The sequence below is a fragment of the Chelonoidis abingdonii genome, unplaced genomic scaffold, assembly GCF_003597395.2.
Source record: "Chelonoidis abingdonii isolate Lonesome George unplaced genomic scaffold, CheloAbing_2.0 scaffold0003, whole genome shotgun sequence".
Lineage (NCBI taxonomy): Eukaryota > Metazoa > Chordata > Testudines > Testudinidae > Chelonoidis > Chelonoidis abingdonii.
In genome coordinates this window covers 473,617-491,639 of record NW_027424264.1, presented here as the reverse complement: position 1 = coordinate 491,639, position 18,023 = coordinate 473,617, and the positions used below count along the sequence as shown (strand labels likewise).

The window sequence follows — 18,023 nt, the reverse complement described above, 5'->3', positions numbered from 1 at the left end:
TGGAGGATTCATGTTTAGGAAGCAAACCTACACAATGAGCATGAGAGTGGCATTTCCCAAGGCAGGTGATGGTGGCCTCACTCCCCCATCAGCAGCAATGAGAGTTTTACAAGTGACATCAGTGGGAGCAGAGCTAGGCCAGTGCTGAGCATGTTGGGAAATCCCACCCTAAAGCTACGTGTAGGGTGTACCCACAGAGCAACACTGAGAAGCCCAAGGCTATATGCAGGGCTCCCGTGTCTAATATTCCCAACTTCACACACGCATGCTCCCTGCCTGCTTCGCCCTTCTGAAGGCAACGCCACCCAAACAGATTGTCATGCCAGGCCTCGCTTAGCTGGCTTTAATCTCTCTCTGGCTCTCCTCTGACTGTTGTGATGCATCTCAGATACCACTATGTAAATGACTGTGCAGGTAGCAAAGCTAACAGTAAAGCTGCTCCTACCAGGCCGTGGTCAAGTTCTTGGCTGCTTTTCTAGATTTCAGATGAGGGAAACCTTGAATAAGCCAGAGCTCAGTGTTGGTCTGGATACTTTTTATTTATGCAGTGCCCAGACTTTGCTTGGTACCTTACAGAGCACAGGCATACAAACATAGCTGAGCCTGGGGCATGAGAATGACAGCAGTCTCACCGCTCACTCAGGCAGGGCTGGGAAGTGTTTTTAGGTCACTTATAAAAAGCTCTTGTGCTCATTTTTTTTAAAAAACTCTAAGAAGGTATTTTAAGTCATTCAGCAAATAGTTCAGTCTCAGTAACGTTGACCCCTTAATGTAAATTCAGCAACTGCTCCATCACTAATGAGTAATTGCAAGTGTGGCTACTTCATATCAGTCTGATAATCTCAGAGAAACTTGTCATTGGTTATTGAGACTAGCTTTAAAACAAGGCACAGTGAACTCTGCTTTATTATACCAGAACTGCTGCTGCTTGATGAACAAACCACACACTCTAAACTGTCAAGAAACAGAGGCATGAAAATTGAAGTTTAATTTGTGCTGGTAAGGAGACAAGCTATTGCTGTGCTTTGTATTTTGCTGGGTAGTGCTAGGAGAAATTACTGAACTAAGATGTTAACCAATAATAAATAATACTAGCAGCTTTACAGTGTTCTTTGTCCTGGAATGATCCAGACCATCTCTGCAGTTTTGTTCCACTAGCTCCCAGCACACAAGGCTGTAGTTTGCAGCACATTGTTGCCAAGAGAGAGTGCAAACTGCCCAGTGAGGAAGGGTTTATGCTTATGCTACACCCAGGGCGGGGGCTATGCTGGAAGGAGACCTCACCCCAACAGCACGTTTCTAGGGAAAACCAGCTGAGGAAAATTAAGGCGGATTAATGAATGACTAGCTATAGCTATCAATGTGCTGGATTTTGTATAGATACCCATCTGCAGACCATGGTGTGTAATTGCTGCGTGTTGTTATTGCACTATGGTTTTCACCAGTGAAAAAAGTCTTTTCACAGCCTCCAGGGTTTAGGGCTGGCAGATTTACTGCAGGCAGCTATCACGTGCATCAAGGTCTGGAAAAATGTCCCTCTGAGGATAATGGGAGGAACAGACTGATCACTTTGGAGGGTTTGTTACTTTGGAAATGAAAATCTATTACTTTTCCCTTTATCCTCCCCCTCTGCACATTCTCACCCTTTATGTGTGTGTGTGTGTGTGTGTTTGTGCATATTATTTATATACTTCTGCTTGTCAACTGATTGTGACATGTATTTTCCTGAATGAGAGAAATGCCAAGAGTGAGTTGGCCCCAGCCCTTGATTATAGCAGAGTGCCAGCTCTGCTCTGCCTATAGATCAATGTTCCTCTCCCTTCCACTGCTGTTCAGCACTGAAATGCCTGTTGCTGGTGCATCCTGAAGAGGCTTAGAGAGGAACAGAAGGTTCTGCACAGGGAGGAGTGACCCATTTACAGCTGGGTGCTAAAGGAATCGGAGTCTTCAATAAACTGGTGAGTCCCCACTGCCTGCTCTCACTGGATTCCCCTCATGGTACGAGTACAGAGCATAGCCCTGAGAATAGCGCAGCGGCTCCAGTGGCCTCACTTTGCAGGTGCAACTCCCCCAAGTTAGAGAGGAACACAATGGCCCATGTGCATGAACTATAATGGGGAGAAATAACACTGATATTCAACAGTCGGAGGATGGCCACACAACCCGCAGAAGGAGCCTCCCAGCAGGCTGGCAGACTGGGGCTAGTGTGGTTCGCACTAGTGCTCTAAAAACAGCTGCATAGACCATGCTTTGAAGTGTGGCTGGGGCAGGAGCTCGGGCCTTGAAGCCCACCCTGCTCCAGAGGTGCTGGACCAATAAGTACAGTGGGAAGGCAGAGAGTCATTGGTAACCCTGGATATAATGCAATCCACTTTAAGCCAGGGGGTGTGGCAGCCCACCCAATACCCCTAGTTCCAGCACCTCAGCCCCACTCTCTAGGCTACAGAGCCCAGGCTCCAGCCCGAGTCACAACTTCAAAGTGCTGTCTACACTGCTCCTTTTAGAGTGCTAGTGCGAGTCCCCCTAATCTGAATCTGTTGAGCTAGGCTCAGAGGCGCATTCCACAGGCTTTGCAGACATACCCTCAGTGCCCTAGCTGGGAATAGAACCCGGAGTCCTGGCTCCCAGTACTCTCCCCTAAATAGATATTTGATATTGCCAGTCTGTGAGTTCCTAGACTCTGCACACAATATCCCTGGGTCCTTTAGCACTTCTAAGATCCTCACCCAAGTACTGCAAAGTAACATCATCCTTCTGCTCTTTAGAAATTCCAGTGCCTGGCAGGAAGCCTGCGGCTCTCATCACCACAGCTTTGTCTTCCTTACAGTGTGATTTTCCCCCTCACTCCTGATAACAGGCAAACCCCATGGGGATTTCTTGCCAGTCACCCAGAGTTTGGTGCCATTGCAGAAATGGCCTTTGCCATACTGAAAATCTGCTGAGCTGCCTTGTCACCCAGTGGCCATATGTCCCAGCTGCTCTGTCCCCCAGCCATGCTCTGCCCTTATCGCTTAGCGCTCTTGCACAGAGCTGGATGTCACAGTGGTGTTTAGTATCAGAGGGGTAGCCGTGTTAGTCTGGATCTGTAAAAGCAGCAAAGAATCCTGTGGCACCTTATAGACTAACAGACGTATTGGAGCGTGAGCTTTCATGGGTGAATACCCACTTCGTCGGATGCATGTACAATACAGTGGTGTTTGTGCTTCCACCCACTGCTTGCTGCCCAGTTGCTGTGTTGATGCTTTTTGACTGGCTGCCCTTGGTTTCTGATTGGCTGCTGCTTGCATCTTGTTTTCCTGCTGCCTTGGGTCTTAACAGACAGACTGGCCGAATCCAGTCAGGCATGAAGACAGCAGCTCTCACAGGAACATTTGGGGGATCGAAAAGACTTTTGGACTCTGGGCCTAAGATACTGGGGAAGTAAAAAGCTACCCCAGGATGGGCCAAATTCACCACTGGGATAAGCAGGCACTAATCCCCTGACCTCCATTATGATGGCCATATGTCTGTAGCCAGACGTTCCCTCAAGCAATAAGGAGAGAGCAGCGATTCACCTTCCTCTCAAACAGGGAGTCCTGGGCAATAGCTGAGAAGCCAAGAGGCCACCCAGGCAAGCAGTGGCTCTTGGAAGGCACTTTGGGCTTTAAGTTTGTGGGGGTGGATACTGCAGGTCTAAAGGCCAGAAGGTCCCACTGTGATAATCTAGTCTGACCTAGGGTGACGTATCGGGACAGAGTGTGGGGTGCATAATTGGGTCCTATACAAGACAAAGCCCCAAATATCAGGACATCTGGTCATCCTAGTCAGACCGCCTGCATAGCACAGAATGCAGACCCTCCCTCAAGTCCCAAATCCGGCCCATAACGTCTGTTTGAGTGATAGAGGCTCGTTTACCAAGATGTCCAGTCTTGATTGACAAACTTAGAGTGCTGGAGAATCTCTCACAGCCCTAGGTGAAATGTTCCAGTGGCTAATTCCCCTTACTGTAAAAAATCTGTAAAAGCAGCAAAGAATCCTGTGGCACCTTATAGACTAACAGACGTTTTGGAGTATGAGCTTTCATGGATGAATACCCACTTCGTCGGATGCATTCACCCACAAAAGCTCATGCTCCAAAAACGTCTGTTAGTCTATAAGGTGCCACAGGATTCTTTGCTGCTTTTACAGATCCAGACTAACATGGCTACCCATCTGATTCCACCAGCCTCTGGCAGCACCAGGATGGCCAGGCCTCCACAGGCCCCGCTCTCTGGCCAGGTTAGTAATAGGCACACACCAGCCCCTGACCATGCCAAGCATCCTTGCCACTGGACACCCAGAATTCACAGATCCGCTACTCCCAAGGAATAGCACACACCAACTTACCAGTTACACGGCAGGCTCACCACTCCACTCAGTGCACAGCATTTAGCTGGGGTTAGAGAGAAAACAAGACATTTATTTAACAAAGAACAAAGATTGAGAAGAAGCAAATAGAATTGAGGGAAACAAATGATGACACATAAAATCATAACACGGTTTCTAGCACTTAAACTTAACTAACAAGACATTCCGCTGTCTTCTAAAGGTTACCTTGCACCAAGTTTCTTTCTCAGCATCAAACAACCTAACCAGCTATGATCTTCTGTAGATAAAACAAGCTATCCAGCAGTTTATCTGCTTGGTGAAGTGTAACTGGGTGTACCCTGCACTAACCCCTCCCCCAGCTACAGGTCCAAAGTTCCATTGTCTTCACTTGCAAAAAGGATGTCGTCCTGCTGGTTTATTTCTTCCTATAAATTCCCTCCCTGGAAGATTTCATGATCCCTTGTTAGCAATCAGCTCAGACTGTAACTGAGTGGCCAGTGTGACCTGTACAATACTCAGTTTACATGTAGCCAGACAGATAAACAGTTTTTGCCTGAAAGAATCTTGTTGAACACCTTTTGGTGACCAGCCTCCAGTCACAGACCTAAAGAAACTAACTTGCAGTCTATATACATAACTCCTGCCATGCTATCCATACATACATTTCACAGTGATGATGAGGACCAGGCTTTCAGTAGAGACCTTGCATGACACTCTTTGGTGAACTAGTATTAGATACCAAACCCACCCCCTCAACCCTATGCACCCCACTGCCAATTGGCACCAAGTGATCCCTGGGTCACAGTCTTCTCTGGGATGAGCTAAATAGATTGAGCTTCTTTAGTCTCTCACTGCAAGGCAGGTTTTCCAGGACTCATACATTCTCGTAGTTTTTTCTGAACCTTTTCCAATGTTTTAACAATCTTTTTGAAATGTGGACACCAGAACTGGACACTGTATTCCACTAATGCCATATGCAGTGGTTATAACACATCCCTACTTCTGCTCAATATTCCTCACATTATACATCCATGGTTTACATTAGTCATCTTAGCTACAGCATTGTACTGTGAGCTCACGGTCAGTTGGTTACTTGCCATTACCACAAGTCCATTTCTGAATCTCTGCCTTCCAAAACAGAGGCCCCTTCACCCTATGTGTGACCTACATTATTGATTCCTAGATGACCTTGCATTTAGCTATGGTTTTTAAGTGAGCCCCACTTACCCTGTGGTATCTGATACAGATAATACATTATAGAACTGACTTGAGAAGTTTTCTGACAGGAACCTAGAAATGGGTGTCTTTTAATTATTCTGATCTGTGTTTGCTAGTTGGTGTGTGTGTTCAGGTATGCACATGTACGTGCCAGAGTGTGTGTGCATTCATGCAGCTTTCTGTATTTCATATTTAGTCAATCTTACAGCATTCATCACAGACAGTCAGCGCCCTGATTAGACTGATAAGGAAGAGATACTTAATCCTACTTAACCGCCCTTGGCTGATGTCAGTTAATTGTGAATTTCCTCTTCTCAGCCCCAGATCAGAATAAAATCTGCAGCAATATATAGGGTGGTAGTGAGACATCCCCTCCCTGCCCAGGGGATGAAGCCTGATTTACTTCTTAGCACCTGCCTGTTGTTTTTTCAGTGTTTCATTAAAGATAAGGGAAGCTGAAGGCAGGCAAAGGTGTAGGAAAGTGAGATTATTAGGTACACTGGTAGGTGCTGAGCTCTCTTCAGCTACTTGCTTGATGACAGGTCCTTTAACAGCTATTTGAATTTTTTAATGAATTGGGTTTGGCTGAGTTTGCACCTTGTGCTCCCTTCCCCCAACACTCTGGTTACTGCACACCTTCTGGTCTTCAGACTGGTTCTCTGCCCCCTAGAGCAGCACATGACAGTGAACTTGTTTCCAAAGACAGAGTAACGCCCACCCTGTGAGAGCTGGAGGCATCTCACAGGACACCACTAACTGCTGACTTCAGACCTGTAACCACAGATCAGGCCAATACCAACTGAGCTGAAGGACAAGGCCTGCAAACATTCGCTCAGGCCAATGAGATGAATAGAGGGTTCAGATGGCTAAGAGAAGGGACAAGTAGGAAAGAGGCATTAAAGATGCCAAAAGAGGGTTCAGGTGAGTATGTTCACAGCAACAGAGTGATTACAGGCAGAAATGAGAAGAGGGAAAGGGAGAATGGTTCTTAGGCACTCGAGAGAAGAAGAGCCCCCATTAAAGACAGAGCAGTGCCTACAATGTGCGTGGTACAGGTATCACTGTACATGGAGGGAGGTCTAGGAAGGATTGGAGGGAGGAATGAATTAAAAGCATCATAGAAATTAGCTGGAGAAGATGTCGTAGGCCATGTAATTCCTGCTGTGCTGCTTGTGCCTTCAATTCCTTTGGCTGCAGCATGTTAGCTGCAGGGAGCAGAGCAGTTCCCAGGCTATGCCATGCCCTACCGGGGCAGGGGTTGGGCCAGTCCCAGCTCCAGCATGGAAAGGTGATTGATACACTCTGCATGTTGCCATAGAGACCCCCAAAGCCCTTTCAACTCCTAACATACTTTGTATTTCAGACACATTTACAATGGGAAATGACATCTGGCGAGTGTGCCTCCAACTCTGCTTTATTGCCATTGTGTTCTCCAGAAGAGGGGAAGGAAGAGGTAAGGGGGAAGAGGAGATTGGGGGCACTCACGCCATTTCTCTCTCTCTCTCCCCACACCAGGCACTGGACAAGTCAGAGGGCAATATGGGGCCCAGGGATCAGGTAGTTGTTGTTATTTCCCATCCCCAGTGACATGCTGGGCAGCTAAGAGAGCAGATAAACTGCACACATGTGCCCTGCCCCCAAGAGTTTACAGTCTCATTTCATAAAATAAAGTGTGGTGGGGATCAGGGGGCTAGATCTGTCCCAGGAATAAGTGGCAAGGCTAGTGCACAGCATCACTGATGTGTCAGAGGTTGGAACCCAAAGAGAGGCTGTTGGCATTAAATAACAAATGAATTTAATTTCTGAAAATCTCGAATCTCCTTCCTCAGCAGAATTTCCTGGCAACCTGAGCTGCCTGAATAACTACCTCTACCGAGTAGACTGTACGTGGGAGACAGATGGGAGAATGGGGGATGGACCATTTCACGTGCATTTCACAAAGTAAGCTCAATGCATACTCGCTGTCTGCCACACTGGGGCCCTGGGTCAGGCAGGGGGCCAAGCAGAGTAAGAGGGTAGGCAGGGCTCTCTGGATTCCTTGGCTCTGAACTCTCCCCAACAGCCAAATCCTAGTGGTGTCCTCCACCTTCTCACTTGTTGGCTTGGCTTTGACCTGCCGTCCCTTTTCAGGTCAGACATGTAAGGCACTTGCTGGAGCCCAGGACTGCATTCCTTTGCATTTACACACTGGGAAGACCCCAGTTCAAGGGGCCTGTGCAAAGTGATTCCCCCGTGTGGTGACTGGCACTCCTACAAATAACTAAGGCTGAACTCTTAAAGTAACTAAACTCTCCAGTATAAGACAAACATTCAGCCCCTTGGTTACTCTAGCTCGGATGAGAATTACACCTGCACGCTGACTGCCAGAGACAAGCTGCACAGCCAGCATCACTGCACAATTAACATGATGGAGAGGTTCACGCAGCACGACAGTTACAACGTCTTGCTACAAGGTGGTTTCTTTGGGAGGAATCGCACATACATTGCTTTCCAAGAATATGAACCCAGTCTGAACAGTGAGTACCACCCATGGCAGCTATGGGCAGGAGCACCACCAGCTTTTTTGGCGCCCTAGGCGGCGGAAGGTCCCGCCCCCAAAATGGTGCCCTCGACACAGGTGGCGGAAGGTCCCGTCCCCGAAATACCACTGACAACCAGGGCGGCCAAAGCTCCGGCCGCCGCAGTCGCCGCCCCCCAAATGTTAGTGGCCTAGGCAACCACCTAGGTCTCCTAATGGGTTGTGCCGGCCCTGGCTATGGGACGGGGGCTGGCTGGTCCCTTAGGAATGAGAGCGTTTGGCCTGTGAAGTCCATTGAAGAGTGAGACTTCAGTGGCAGCAAATGGGACTGACGAGGATGCAGAGCCCCCACCCTTGGGCAGCATGATCTGTACTTGTTATATATGTGGGCAGCCCATCATGCCCCTCAGGACTCTCTCTGGGTCTCTTATTCTTAGGGGTCATTCTGCCACCATCCTCCCTTGCTTTGCTATCTGCCTTGGGCAACATCCATCAAGCCATTGCTGCAGTTTGAGCCCTCGGGGCTCCCTCTGCCGACAGCAGCACTGTTTGCTAAGATAGAGGAAGGACTGGGGAGCCTCAGGAAATGTGAACAATGGGCCTGATTCTCAGCCCCACTAAGACACTTCACAATGCACAGTGTCACGGAGGGGTCTGAAAGCTCCCTAAAGGGGATAATGAGGATTTTCCCAGTGGGGAGGAAGCCCATTTTCCAGCAGCCCCTGTGGTCTCTGTCTCCAGCACAGAGCATGTCCGTGCGTGTTCATGGTAGGGAGGGCTAGAGCATAACCTGCCTTGTGATCCTTCGCTGGCATAGCATCCCTCAGGTACCATTATAGCTGGTGTTACCTTACAGAAGCCCTGTGGCTGCTTTAACTTGCACTGGGGGCTTATTTGGTCTCCTGCTGACCCCAGGATCACGGGATCCATGTCCCCCAGCTGTGAGCAGCCTAGGACTGTGCTCTGTGTTCTGCAGGTCTCTCAAAGCCAAGCGTTTGGAATAATTCCTCTCTCTGTTTCCAGTTAAGTGTGATCCCCCCTTCAACCTGCAGAGCAACATCAGTGCCAGTAAGTGCCAGCTCTGGTGGAGTGTGCCAGGGCCTCTAGAGCCCATTCTTCAGTACGAATTGGAGTATAAGGGACACAACACATCCTGGGAGGTAAGTATACCTGCTCTCAGCCTGGATGAGCCATGCATAGATGCCTGCTGTCACCATTCAGGGCAACTGCTCCTGTGTTCCCTCTCCATGGTCCACTGAGGGCACCCAGTCTAGGCTGCCAGCTCCTTAGCCATCACCTGTCTTGGGCAGAGACTTGTGTCTCTCTCCCTACTGACCAGGGGTTTTCCAGTGGGTCTGCATTGTTCCCTGCTAGCACTGTGATATTCCCAATAAGCCACTCTGCCTAAACAAGCCAGCATCTGCACTTTGCTCTTTCTTCAGAGGCTATGAACAGTTGTAATTGCCCACAGCCCTTAAGAAGCAAGCATATTTATTCTTCAGGTAAAAGCATTACAGAGAAAACATATTAAACCAATCAAAGAACCTATATGCATGCTAAAATGCTTACCAGAGATCCCCGCCCTCAACTTAACAAGGTGTCTGGTAAGAACCCGTCCTTCCAGCCCCAGCAAGGCATTTTTCGGTGGTTACAAGGTCACAAGAGCTTTAGCGTAGAACTAGCCTCCCCATGAATGGGTCTGTCCTTCATTTATACAGCTTGGGCCATTGATCCTAAACTTCAGGAACAGGGGATCAGCAAACAATGGTCCTTTCTTAGAGTACAGCCAGAGGAGAGAAATTTGCATTCAACTCCCCCTAGAGATTCCCAAAACAAATCACTTGATACTCAGTCCCAGGTTTACAATGGCTTCAGTGGCTCCATGGAGCCGGGCCCATGCACAGAAGGGGATCCGGCCTGCTCCACTTGCACTGCGCCCCAAGATGCCGCTGGCTCCCCCTGCCTACCACTTGCTCCTCTCGGCCTGCCCATTGGCTGGCTGAGGCCCCACCTGTCGGCTCCTCTCTGCCCCCATGCCAGACCCAAGTGCATCTCTGGCTCCAGGCAGTCTCTGCTTCCTACCACCTGAGGGACTCCTGCCTGTCTCTTCAGAGCTGAGCCACCTGGGACTGGTGCAGAAGCTTGGCCAGTCTCAGCCAGGTGGAGGGGGAGACAGTGCAGAGGGCTTGGCTGAGCCTCTCCAGGCAAGTGTGTCTTGAGGGATCCCGGCTGGGGCACGCTTTGGCCTGGCTGATCACACCACTTCTGAGGGGACAGAGCAATTCCCGGCCCTGGGACTGGCCCTACTGGCTCAGCCCGGCAAACAGTCGCCTCCCAGCAGGGCCGGTGAGTGCAGCCAGGAAGCAGGGCTTGGAGGAGTCGGTCTGTGGGGCACATGGAAGAGTGCTGGGCTGTGAAGGGGCAGGGAGGATCTGTGTGTGTTGGGGCACTAGGGAGTGGGGGTTCTGTGGAGGATGCTGGGCCGTTATGGTGGGGTTGTGGGCAGGAGTGGTGTTGTGCAGAGTGCTGTGCATTTGTGCGTGGGTCGGTGGGGGGTCTGGCCATAAAGAGTCAGGTGGGGGGGGGGGGCTATGTGGCACGGCATGGGCCCACCCCTGAGGGGAAGGGACATGCTGGCAGCACAGGGCTGGGCAGGCCACTGTGTGTCTGGCAACAGCCGGTGTGTAAATAGTGCCCTCGCACTGCGCTGGGTGGAGCGGGACCGCCCCTGCCATGCCTTACCCCATTGGCTCTGTCTGGCCCATCACTCTGGGGACTGATCCCCCCACGCCATGCTCCATTGCCTCCATGGGAGCCCAAAAATATGTTTGGCACCAGGCCCACAAAAGGTTAATCCGACCCTCTTGACACTGTCTGTCCCCAAAGTCCATTCTTCTCTGGAAGGTTTAGTAAAGTCTTCTGAAGCTCATAACACTTCCCACAGTTCACATGACATCTCCCTCCAAAAAGGTTATATACAATCCCAGCCCACAATAATACATAAACTTTGCAATTACTTCAATGTACTCCAAAGATACTTAATTTAATTCAATAAGGATTTTTTCAAGGATATTGCAGAAAATTCCCATACGTGTTGCATTTGGCTTTGGCATCTCTGTCACCTGGGATCCAGGTCTCCCCAGCATCTTGGTTTGGGACTGGCTGGCCTCTTTGGCACCCCTGGTTGAAATTGATGCATCCCTTCCAACACATCGATATTTGAGGTTTGTGAGTCCTCCCCACCTGAATACTGAATCCAGGATCATGTGACCTCATGATCCTGGATGCAGATGAGAGGGCTTCTGAATGCAGAGCTCAGATGGGGAGTATCACTAACCTCAGATTAGCACAGAGGTGGGCAAACTTTTGGCCCAAGGGCCACATCTGGGTATTGAAATTATATGGCAGGCCATGAATGCTGACAAAATTGGGGGTTCAGGAGGGAGTGAGGGAGGGAGTGAGGGCTCCAGTGGGGATGTGGGCTCTGGGGTGGGGCCAGAAATGAGGAGTTCAGGGTGCAGGGTGGGTGAGAGCTCTGGCTGGAGATGGGGGTTCTGGGATGGGGCTGAGGATGAGAGGTTTGCGGTGCAGGAGGATGCTCCAGGCTGGGACCGAGGGGTTCAGAGGGTAGGAGGGGGATCAGGGATGGGGCAGGGGATTGGGGCTCAGGAGGGCATCAGGGGTGCAGGCTCTGGGCAGTGCTCACCTCAAGCAGCTCCCAGAAACAGCGGCATGTGCCCCCTCCAGCCCCTACACAGAGGCGCGGCCAGGTGGCTCTGTGCGTTGCCCTTCCCAGCCAATGGGAGCTACGTGGGTGGTGCTTGGGGCGAAGGCAGCGTGTGGAGCCCCCTGGCTTCCCCTATGCGTAGGAGCCAGAGTGGGGACATGCCGCTGCTTCCAGGAGCCATGGCATACACGGAGCGGAGCAAGCCCCCACTCTGCTCCCCAGTGGGAGCTCAAGGGCCAGATTAAAATGTCTAAAAGGCTGGATGCAGCCTCCCATCTCATAGTTTGCCCACCCTTGAATTAGCACCTTAGAATCATAGAATCAAACACTTTAAGGTCAGAAGGGACCATTATGATCATCTAGTCTGACCTCCTGAACAATGCAGGCCACAGAATCTCACCCACCCCGTCCTGTATCAAACCTGTGTCTGAGCCACTGAAGTCCTCAAATCGTGATTTAAAGACTTCAAGGTGCAGAGAACCTTCCGGGAAGTGACCTGTGCCCACGCTGCAGAGGAAGGCAAAAAACCCCAGGGCTTCTGCCAATCTGCCCTGGAGGAAAATTCCTTCCTGACCCCAAATATGGCAATCAGCTAAACCCTGAGCCTGTGGGCAAGACTCATCAGCCAGTACCCAGGAAAGAATTCTCTGTAGTAACTCAGATCCCATCCCATCTAACATCCCATCACAGGCCATTGGGCATATTTACCGCTAATAGTCAAAAACGAATTAATTGCCAAAATTAGGCTAGCCCATTATACCATCCCCTCCATAAACTTATCAAGCTTAGTCTTGAAGCCAGATATGTCTTTTGCTCCCACTACTCCTCTTGGATGCAGAGTCAGGATTGGGGAGCTGTCAAATTGTTCAGAGTACCAGCCCTTTATTGTGTGTTGTTAATAAGAGTTATTTCTTAATATTTTTCAGCAGGCACAGCACAAACAGCTGTTCAATGCAGTGACAAAGGTAGAAATCGAGGCCATGGAGTTTGAAGCAGGCATCACTTATACTGCGAGAGTTCGCTGCAAAACTTCCCAAGTAGATGATGGTTATAGAAGTCAGTGGAGTGAGTGGAGCCAGACAACTGAATTTCAAAGATCAGCCCCCCCAGGTGCAAAGAACGTTGTTTTGTCCCTTTTAGTTTCATATGAGCCCTAAAGTCACTTCATAAAACAGAGAGAGAAAGAGACACGCTGGGCAATGGACGGGCTGTCAGCAGCAGGTTCATGGAGCAAGAACAATGTCTTCCAGCCTTTTATAGTCAAGTCACTTTCTTTCAAGGTTTTAATAGCTTCTGCTTAGTTCATTTGCATTGCTTGTTTGTTTAAGAATCTGAATAGAATTCCACTCTTTATATGGTCATTTGTGAATTGATTCTGTTAATGGAATAATTCTTTTTGTAGGTGTTTTACAGATGCCCAAAAAGTTCTTTCACGGAAGCATGATACAGATTTTGTTTATTCCTCTATGTCTTGGTGTCATACTCTACATAATTTTGAACTTCAAGCTTTCTTCAAGGTACATTATAGTCCTTTGCACAAGCCCTGGCTGCCTTTTCTAGGTTAATGTAGTTTCTAGTTTTAAAGTTTAATGAGTGTGTATATCACGTGTCCACACATCGGGGCTGCTTCTTGCCTCTGCACCAGAGTCAGATCTTTGAATGTCATGAACTCAGTGGAATGTGCTCTGCAAACATTCTTAAACATGCTATCTCCATGCGCTTGCAATAGTTAGTGAACCAATACTCAGAGTAGAGAGCGCAGGGTGCACTGCAGGGACCCTAAACTCCATCAAGGAGCACAGCTGAGACTACACAGGGTATCTTACGGTTAAAAGAATTTTTTTAAATGTTGTGCCAATTTGCCTAGATGTAAAATAAGGGTGACTGGTATAGAGCACTGGCTATTGATGATCAATCTGCCATCAACATTTAGATCTTCCCTGGCTGGACTCCTGACAGTGGGCACTACACTAGCCAGTGTGTGAAGTGCCAGTGTGACTAAGCTAGCTGACCAAGTGTCTGTGTTTCTTAAGTTCTGAGCAGAGCAAAGGACCGGGGGTAAAAGGGAAAAAATGGCTCAAGCCTGCAGCACTCATGCCCCAACACATGGGCGCTCTGAGATGGACTGTACTTCTATGCAGGGACAGGGGATCTACCTGGGCAATTTCCAGAGTTGCATGGAAGTGCTGGTATGTGGGGTAGAATCTGGCCTGGGTTAGTAGCAATGGGGAAAGGTGTAAGGATCCAGGCACTAGAACAGGGACGGGCAAACTTTTTGGCCTGAGAGCCGCATCAGGTTTCATAAATTGTATGGAGGACTGGTTAGGGGAGGAGGTCATGGCCCAGCACCCACCTCCTATGTCCCCCCGCCCCCCCCGGGACTCCTGCCCCATCCAAACCCCCCTGTTCCCTGATGGCTCCCCGTGACCCCTGTTCCATCCACACATCTGGACTCCCTGTTGCCTGACAGCCCCCGGGCCCCCGCGTCCCCATCTAACCCCTCCTCTCAATCCTGATTGCCCCCTGGGACCCCTGCCCCATCCAACCACCCCTTCTCCATGTCCCCTGACTGCCCCTGGAGCCCCTGCCCCTAACTGCCCCCTGCTGCCCCATCCAACCCCCCCCTCCCTGACTGCTCCCTCCAGAGACCCCCACCCCTAACCACCCCACCATTCAACCCACCCTGCTCCCTGTCCCTTGNCCCTGCCCCCATCCAACCCAACCCCTATCCACACACCCCACCCCCTGACCACCAACCCAAAGTCCCCTGCCCTCTATCCATTCCCCCTCCCCCTGTTCTCTATCCCCTTAATGCACCACCTGGATCACTGGTGGCTGGCAGCGCTAAAGCTGCACCAGCTGGCTGGAGCTGGGCCACGCCGCCGCCACGCAGCACAGAGACCGGGTCAGGCCAGGCTCTGCAGCTGCGCTGCCCCAGGAGCTCACAGCCCCGCTGCCCAGAGCATTGCACCAGCGGCGGCGCGAGCAAGCTGAGGCTGCGGGGAAGGGGGAACAGCAGGGGAGGGGCTGGGGGTAGCCTCCTGGGCCAGGAGCTCGCTGGCTGGGCAGGACAGTCCCATGGGCCACATAGTTTGCCCACCTCTGCACTAGAACCTAGGTCTAAAGAACCTGGGGCAGCTGCTATTCCTCTAGTACCACCAGGAAGCCCTGTAGAGGCACAGCAAGGGAGCACTGTAGAGAGTAGGAAGTATCAACCATGAGACCTAGAGAGACAGTACACTGCTGCCCTCTGATTGGCCAAGTGCTCCTACTTAACCCCAGGGTTTCCCCCAGGAAGTTGTCTGGGCAGCCACACAGACTTTGCCTCGTCTTCTGGTCTCTGAGTCCAGTCTGATTCTGACCCCAATTCCTGCCTCTTGATTCTAACTCGATACTGCCTCTGATCTTTGACCCCTGCCTGACTCTGGTCCTGACTCTTTTTGACGGGGCCTGGTCTTGCAATTCCTCCAACTCCGGCCTGATGACTCCCATCATGGATGGGCAGACCTCAGCCCAGCTGTGACTGTTAGGAAGACCTCCTACACCCCAGTTCTTTTAAAAAAAGGCTTTTCAGGTGGCAAAAGGAATCGTGCAGGGTTATGCTCTCTAAATTTAATAAGACTAGTACTTCTGTAAGATGCTTCATTCCTGGAAAGGTTCTGAGGTGATTTAGATCAAATAGTTGCTGTAAAATGCCCTGCCAGCTGAATTCATACAAAGGGGAGCAGTTCAGACAATTCTCTAATACTGTTACACTGCAACATATATTAAGACTCAGAAACCTTGAAGGAGTCTGCACTGAGGACTTGCAAACATACATTTAATCCATCTGGACTACTGTTGTCTCCAGATAGTCTGCACTGTTGATATTAAATGCACACACATAGCTGCGTAGCCATGCACAGACAGATGGCAGGAGCTATATGAAATGGGCCTTTCCTGGAGTCTTTCCAGAAGAAAGTTAAGTGTTTTGGTTTAATCTTTCGCAGTATGCTGCAGGGTTGCGATAGAAGGTGGAACATTTATCTAGATTTGATAGCAGTGTCATTCTTTCTCCACAGGGCAAAGAACATCTTCTGCCTGAACGTTCCCACACCAGCTGCTTTCTTCCAGCCTCTCTACACCTTGCACAATGGGAATTTTAAGGTAACAGCAAATTCTCTTTCTTCTTCATGATCGTTCCCCTCAACATGGGAAGGTGGTTTGTAACTTCTCGTCACTGCTTCCACTAACCGGCTTCACCAGGCCCGTTCTGACACAGGGCGTTAGTCTTTCTGTAAGTTCCTCATTCTCTACTCAAACACCTGCCTCCATATTCCTCCTGCTCCATCACCAACCTCCTCTCCTCCTAAGAACAAAGCCCTCCCATCCTGATCATCTTCCTGTCACTGCCTCCCTTCCTTTATACCACCACCATCAGCCCTTGCCCAATCCCCACTGGACCTTCCAGATCACACCCACAACTGCCGTTATCAGGCTTTTCCTTGCCTAGACAAAGAACTGCAGGAGAATCAGTCAGACCAGACTATCCGGGGACAGCTCACCCACTCCGTCCTGTTAAATCCAGCTGCTCCTACCCTGTGCACTGAGGGGGCATCAGCAGGGAGGGTCATTTCCCCTTTATGGTCAGAAGTACAGGATCCTTTTCCTTTTACTTGAAATCAATTCCCTTGGGCCAGCGTCAGCCTTGTCTCCTTCCTCCATTCTCTCTCCATCCCTCCCTGTGCTGGGGGCTGGCTGGTTTTGACTGAGCCTTGTTGCTACCCCATAGGATGTCAAGTCCCTTGCCCCCCTACTTTGAGGTCCTCGAGGTAAATTAGCACTTACTCTGACTGCTGAAAGTTACAGTAGGGTGCAGCACCTGGCAAGTGCAAAGTCGACGCCTGGGAGCATTGCCCACCTCAGTAGTGCAGTTGCCTTTTTCCTTATCCCCTCCCTGCTTCCCTTGCTATATACCAACTGTCAATGCTGCTCTCTGTCCCCCAGGGAGCCAGTATAGCGGAGACTGCTCAGGGTATGGCTCAGGAATGAAAACTTGAAGGTCATCAAAACTTCCATCAGAGAAAGCAGAGACCTTATTCTCTACTCCATTACTTGAGGTTCACTCAGTGAAGTTGCACTGACGTAGAACTGAATCCAGCCCCTGATCTGCACTGCCAAAGCCTATGGAAAGCAATAGTTCAAGAATTCCTTTGCAAATTCTGCCTCTCCCCACTAAATAGTATTTACCATTCCTTGCTTTAGGACTGGATTGGACCTAATGAGACATGTGGGCAACTCAGAAGAGATGAGGCTAACAACCCAAGCAAAGTGACTGGCGATTGAGTTCCTGGTCTAAGTGCTCATGATGTCATTTCCCAGCTGTCCTTCAAGTCACTGGCAAAGACTGAAATGATTCCCCAGGAGGACTTTTCTGGCCCTGCCTCCAGGCCTGACCAGCAATACCTCCAGAACAGGTATGTCAGTGTGGAAGAGATGGAAGCCAGGCTGCCATCATTGTTCCTACAAAACCACGCTGATGATGCAGGTGCCCTGGACTTCTCTGAAACAAACAAAACCAATCTTGGCAGCCCAGACGTGAGTGGGAACCATCCCCCATATTTACGGGATGGTCAGGGTGACTTCTTTATGCCACAGGAGTCTCTGGAGCTGGAAAGTTTGTCCTTCTGTAGTAATGACTATTGCACCTTGTGTGGCAGTGACTCCATAGGTGGCCCAATTCCTGCTGAACTGCTACAGCTCACCGAGAAGGATGGTCAGGTCAAGCATTAGAATGACGAGAATGACAGACTCTCACTGAAAGCTGCTGCATGTCCAAGTCGCCAGGTCTGCCACATCCACCAGCTGGCCCATGTGACCCCCTTGTGCAGTTAGAGGCTCTGTTAACTTTGGGCCAGATCTGGTAATCCTTTCTTAAAATCAAGTTATGTCCAGTGCTGTGGTAAAGCCTCCTGTCCCAGATCTGGACTTTAGCGTCCAAAATCTGGGTGCTTACCTGAAACTCCCACAAGCTCACTACCTGCTTGGATATTTTCTCGCTGCCACCAACTAGGACTATTGGGGTTCCTAGTACCCCCCCTGAGTCACCCCAACCTTCCCCTGGGGGACCCCCAAGACCCAGAGCCCTGGGTCTCCCTCTCTTCTCTCCCAGCTTCCCCCCCTTCCCTGGGTTAGCCGGTGCGAGACTAGACTTCACTCTTTGAATACAACCGG

At 50.1% G+C, this 18,023-nt stretch overlaps 1 protein-coding gene across 1 annotated transcript; it reads left to right on the top strand.

The window, feature by feature from the left end:
* The first annotated feature begins 925 nt into the window (after nt 1–925).
* On the top strand, nt 926–17,741 carry LOC116830033 (interleukin-9 receptor-like). Its single transcript, XM_032789219.2, has 9 exons — nt 926–999; nt 6,929–7,018; nt 7,395–7,506; nt 7,897–8,081; nt 9,107–9,243; nt 12,737–12,920; nt 13,213–13,327; nt 15,872–15,956; nt 17,055–17,741. Exons 2-9 carry the CDS (start codon nt 6,940–6,942, stop codon nt 17,133–17,135), a joined length of 978 nt encoding a protein of 325 aa, XP_032645110.1. The 5' UTR covers nt 926–999; nt 6,929–6,939; the 3' UTR covers nt 17,136–17,741.
* Nucleotides 17,742–18,023: the final 282 nt, after the last annotated feature.

What these genes read in the sequence shown, in the direction of transcription:
- LOC116830033 (XM_032789219.2), top strand. Translation starts at nt 6,940, where the DNA reads ATGGGAAATGACATCTGGCGAGTGTGCCTCCAACTCTGCTTTATTGCC. An exon ending in ATATGAACCCAGTCTGAACA is followed by an intron (nt 8,082 to 9,106) that starts GTGAGTACCACC and finishes CTCTGTTTCCAG; the next exon opens with TTAAGTGTGATCCCCCCTTC. An exon ending in TGCACAATGGGAATTTTAAG is followed by an intron (nt 15,957 to 17,054) that starts GTAACAGCAAAT and finishes TCCTTGCTTTAG; the next exon opens with GACTGGATTGGACCTAATGA.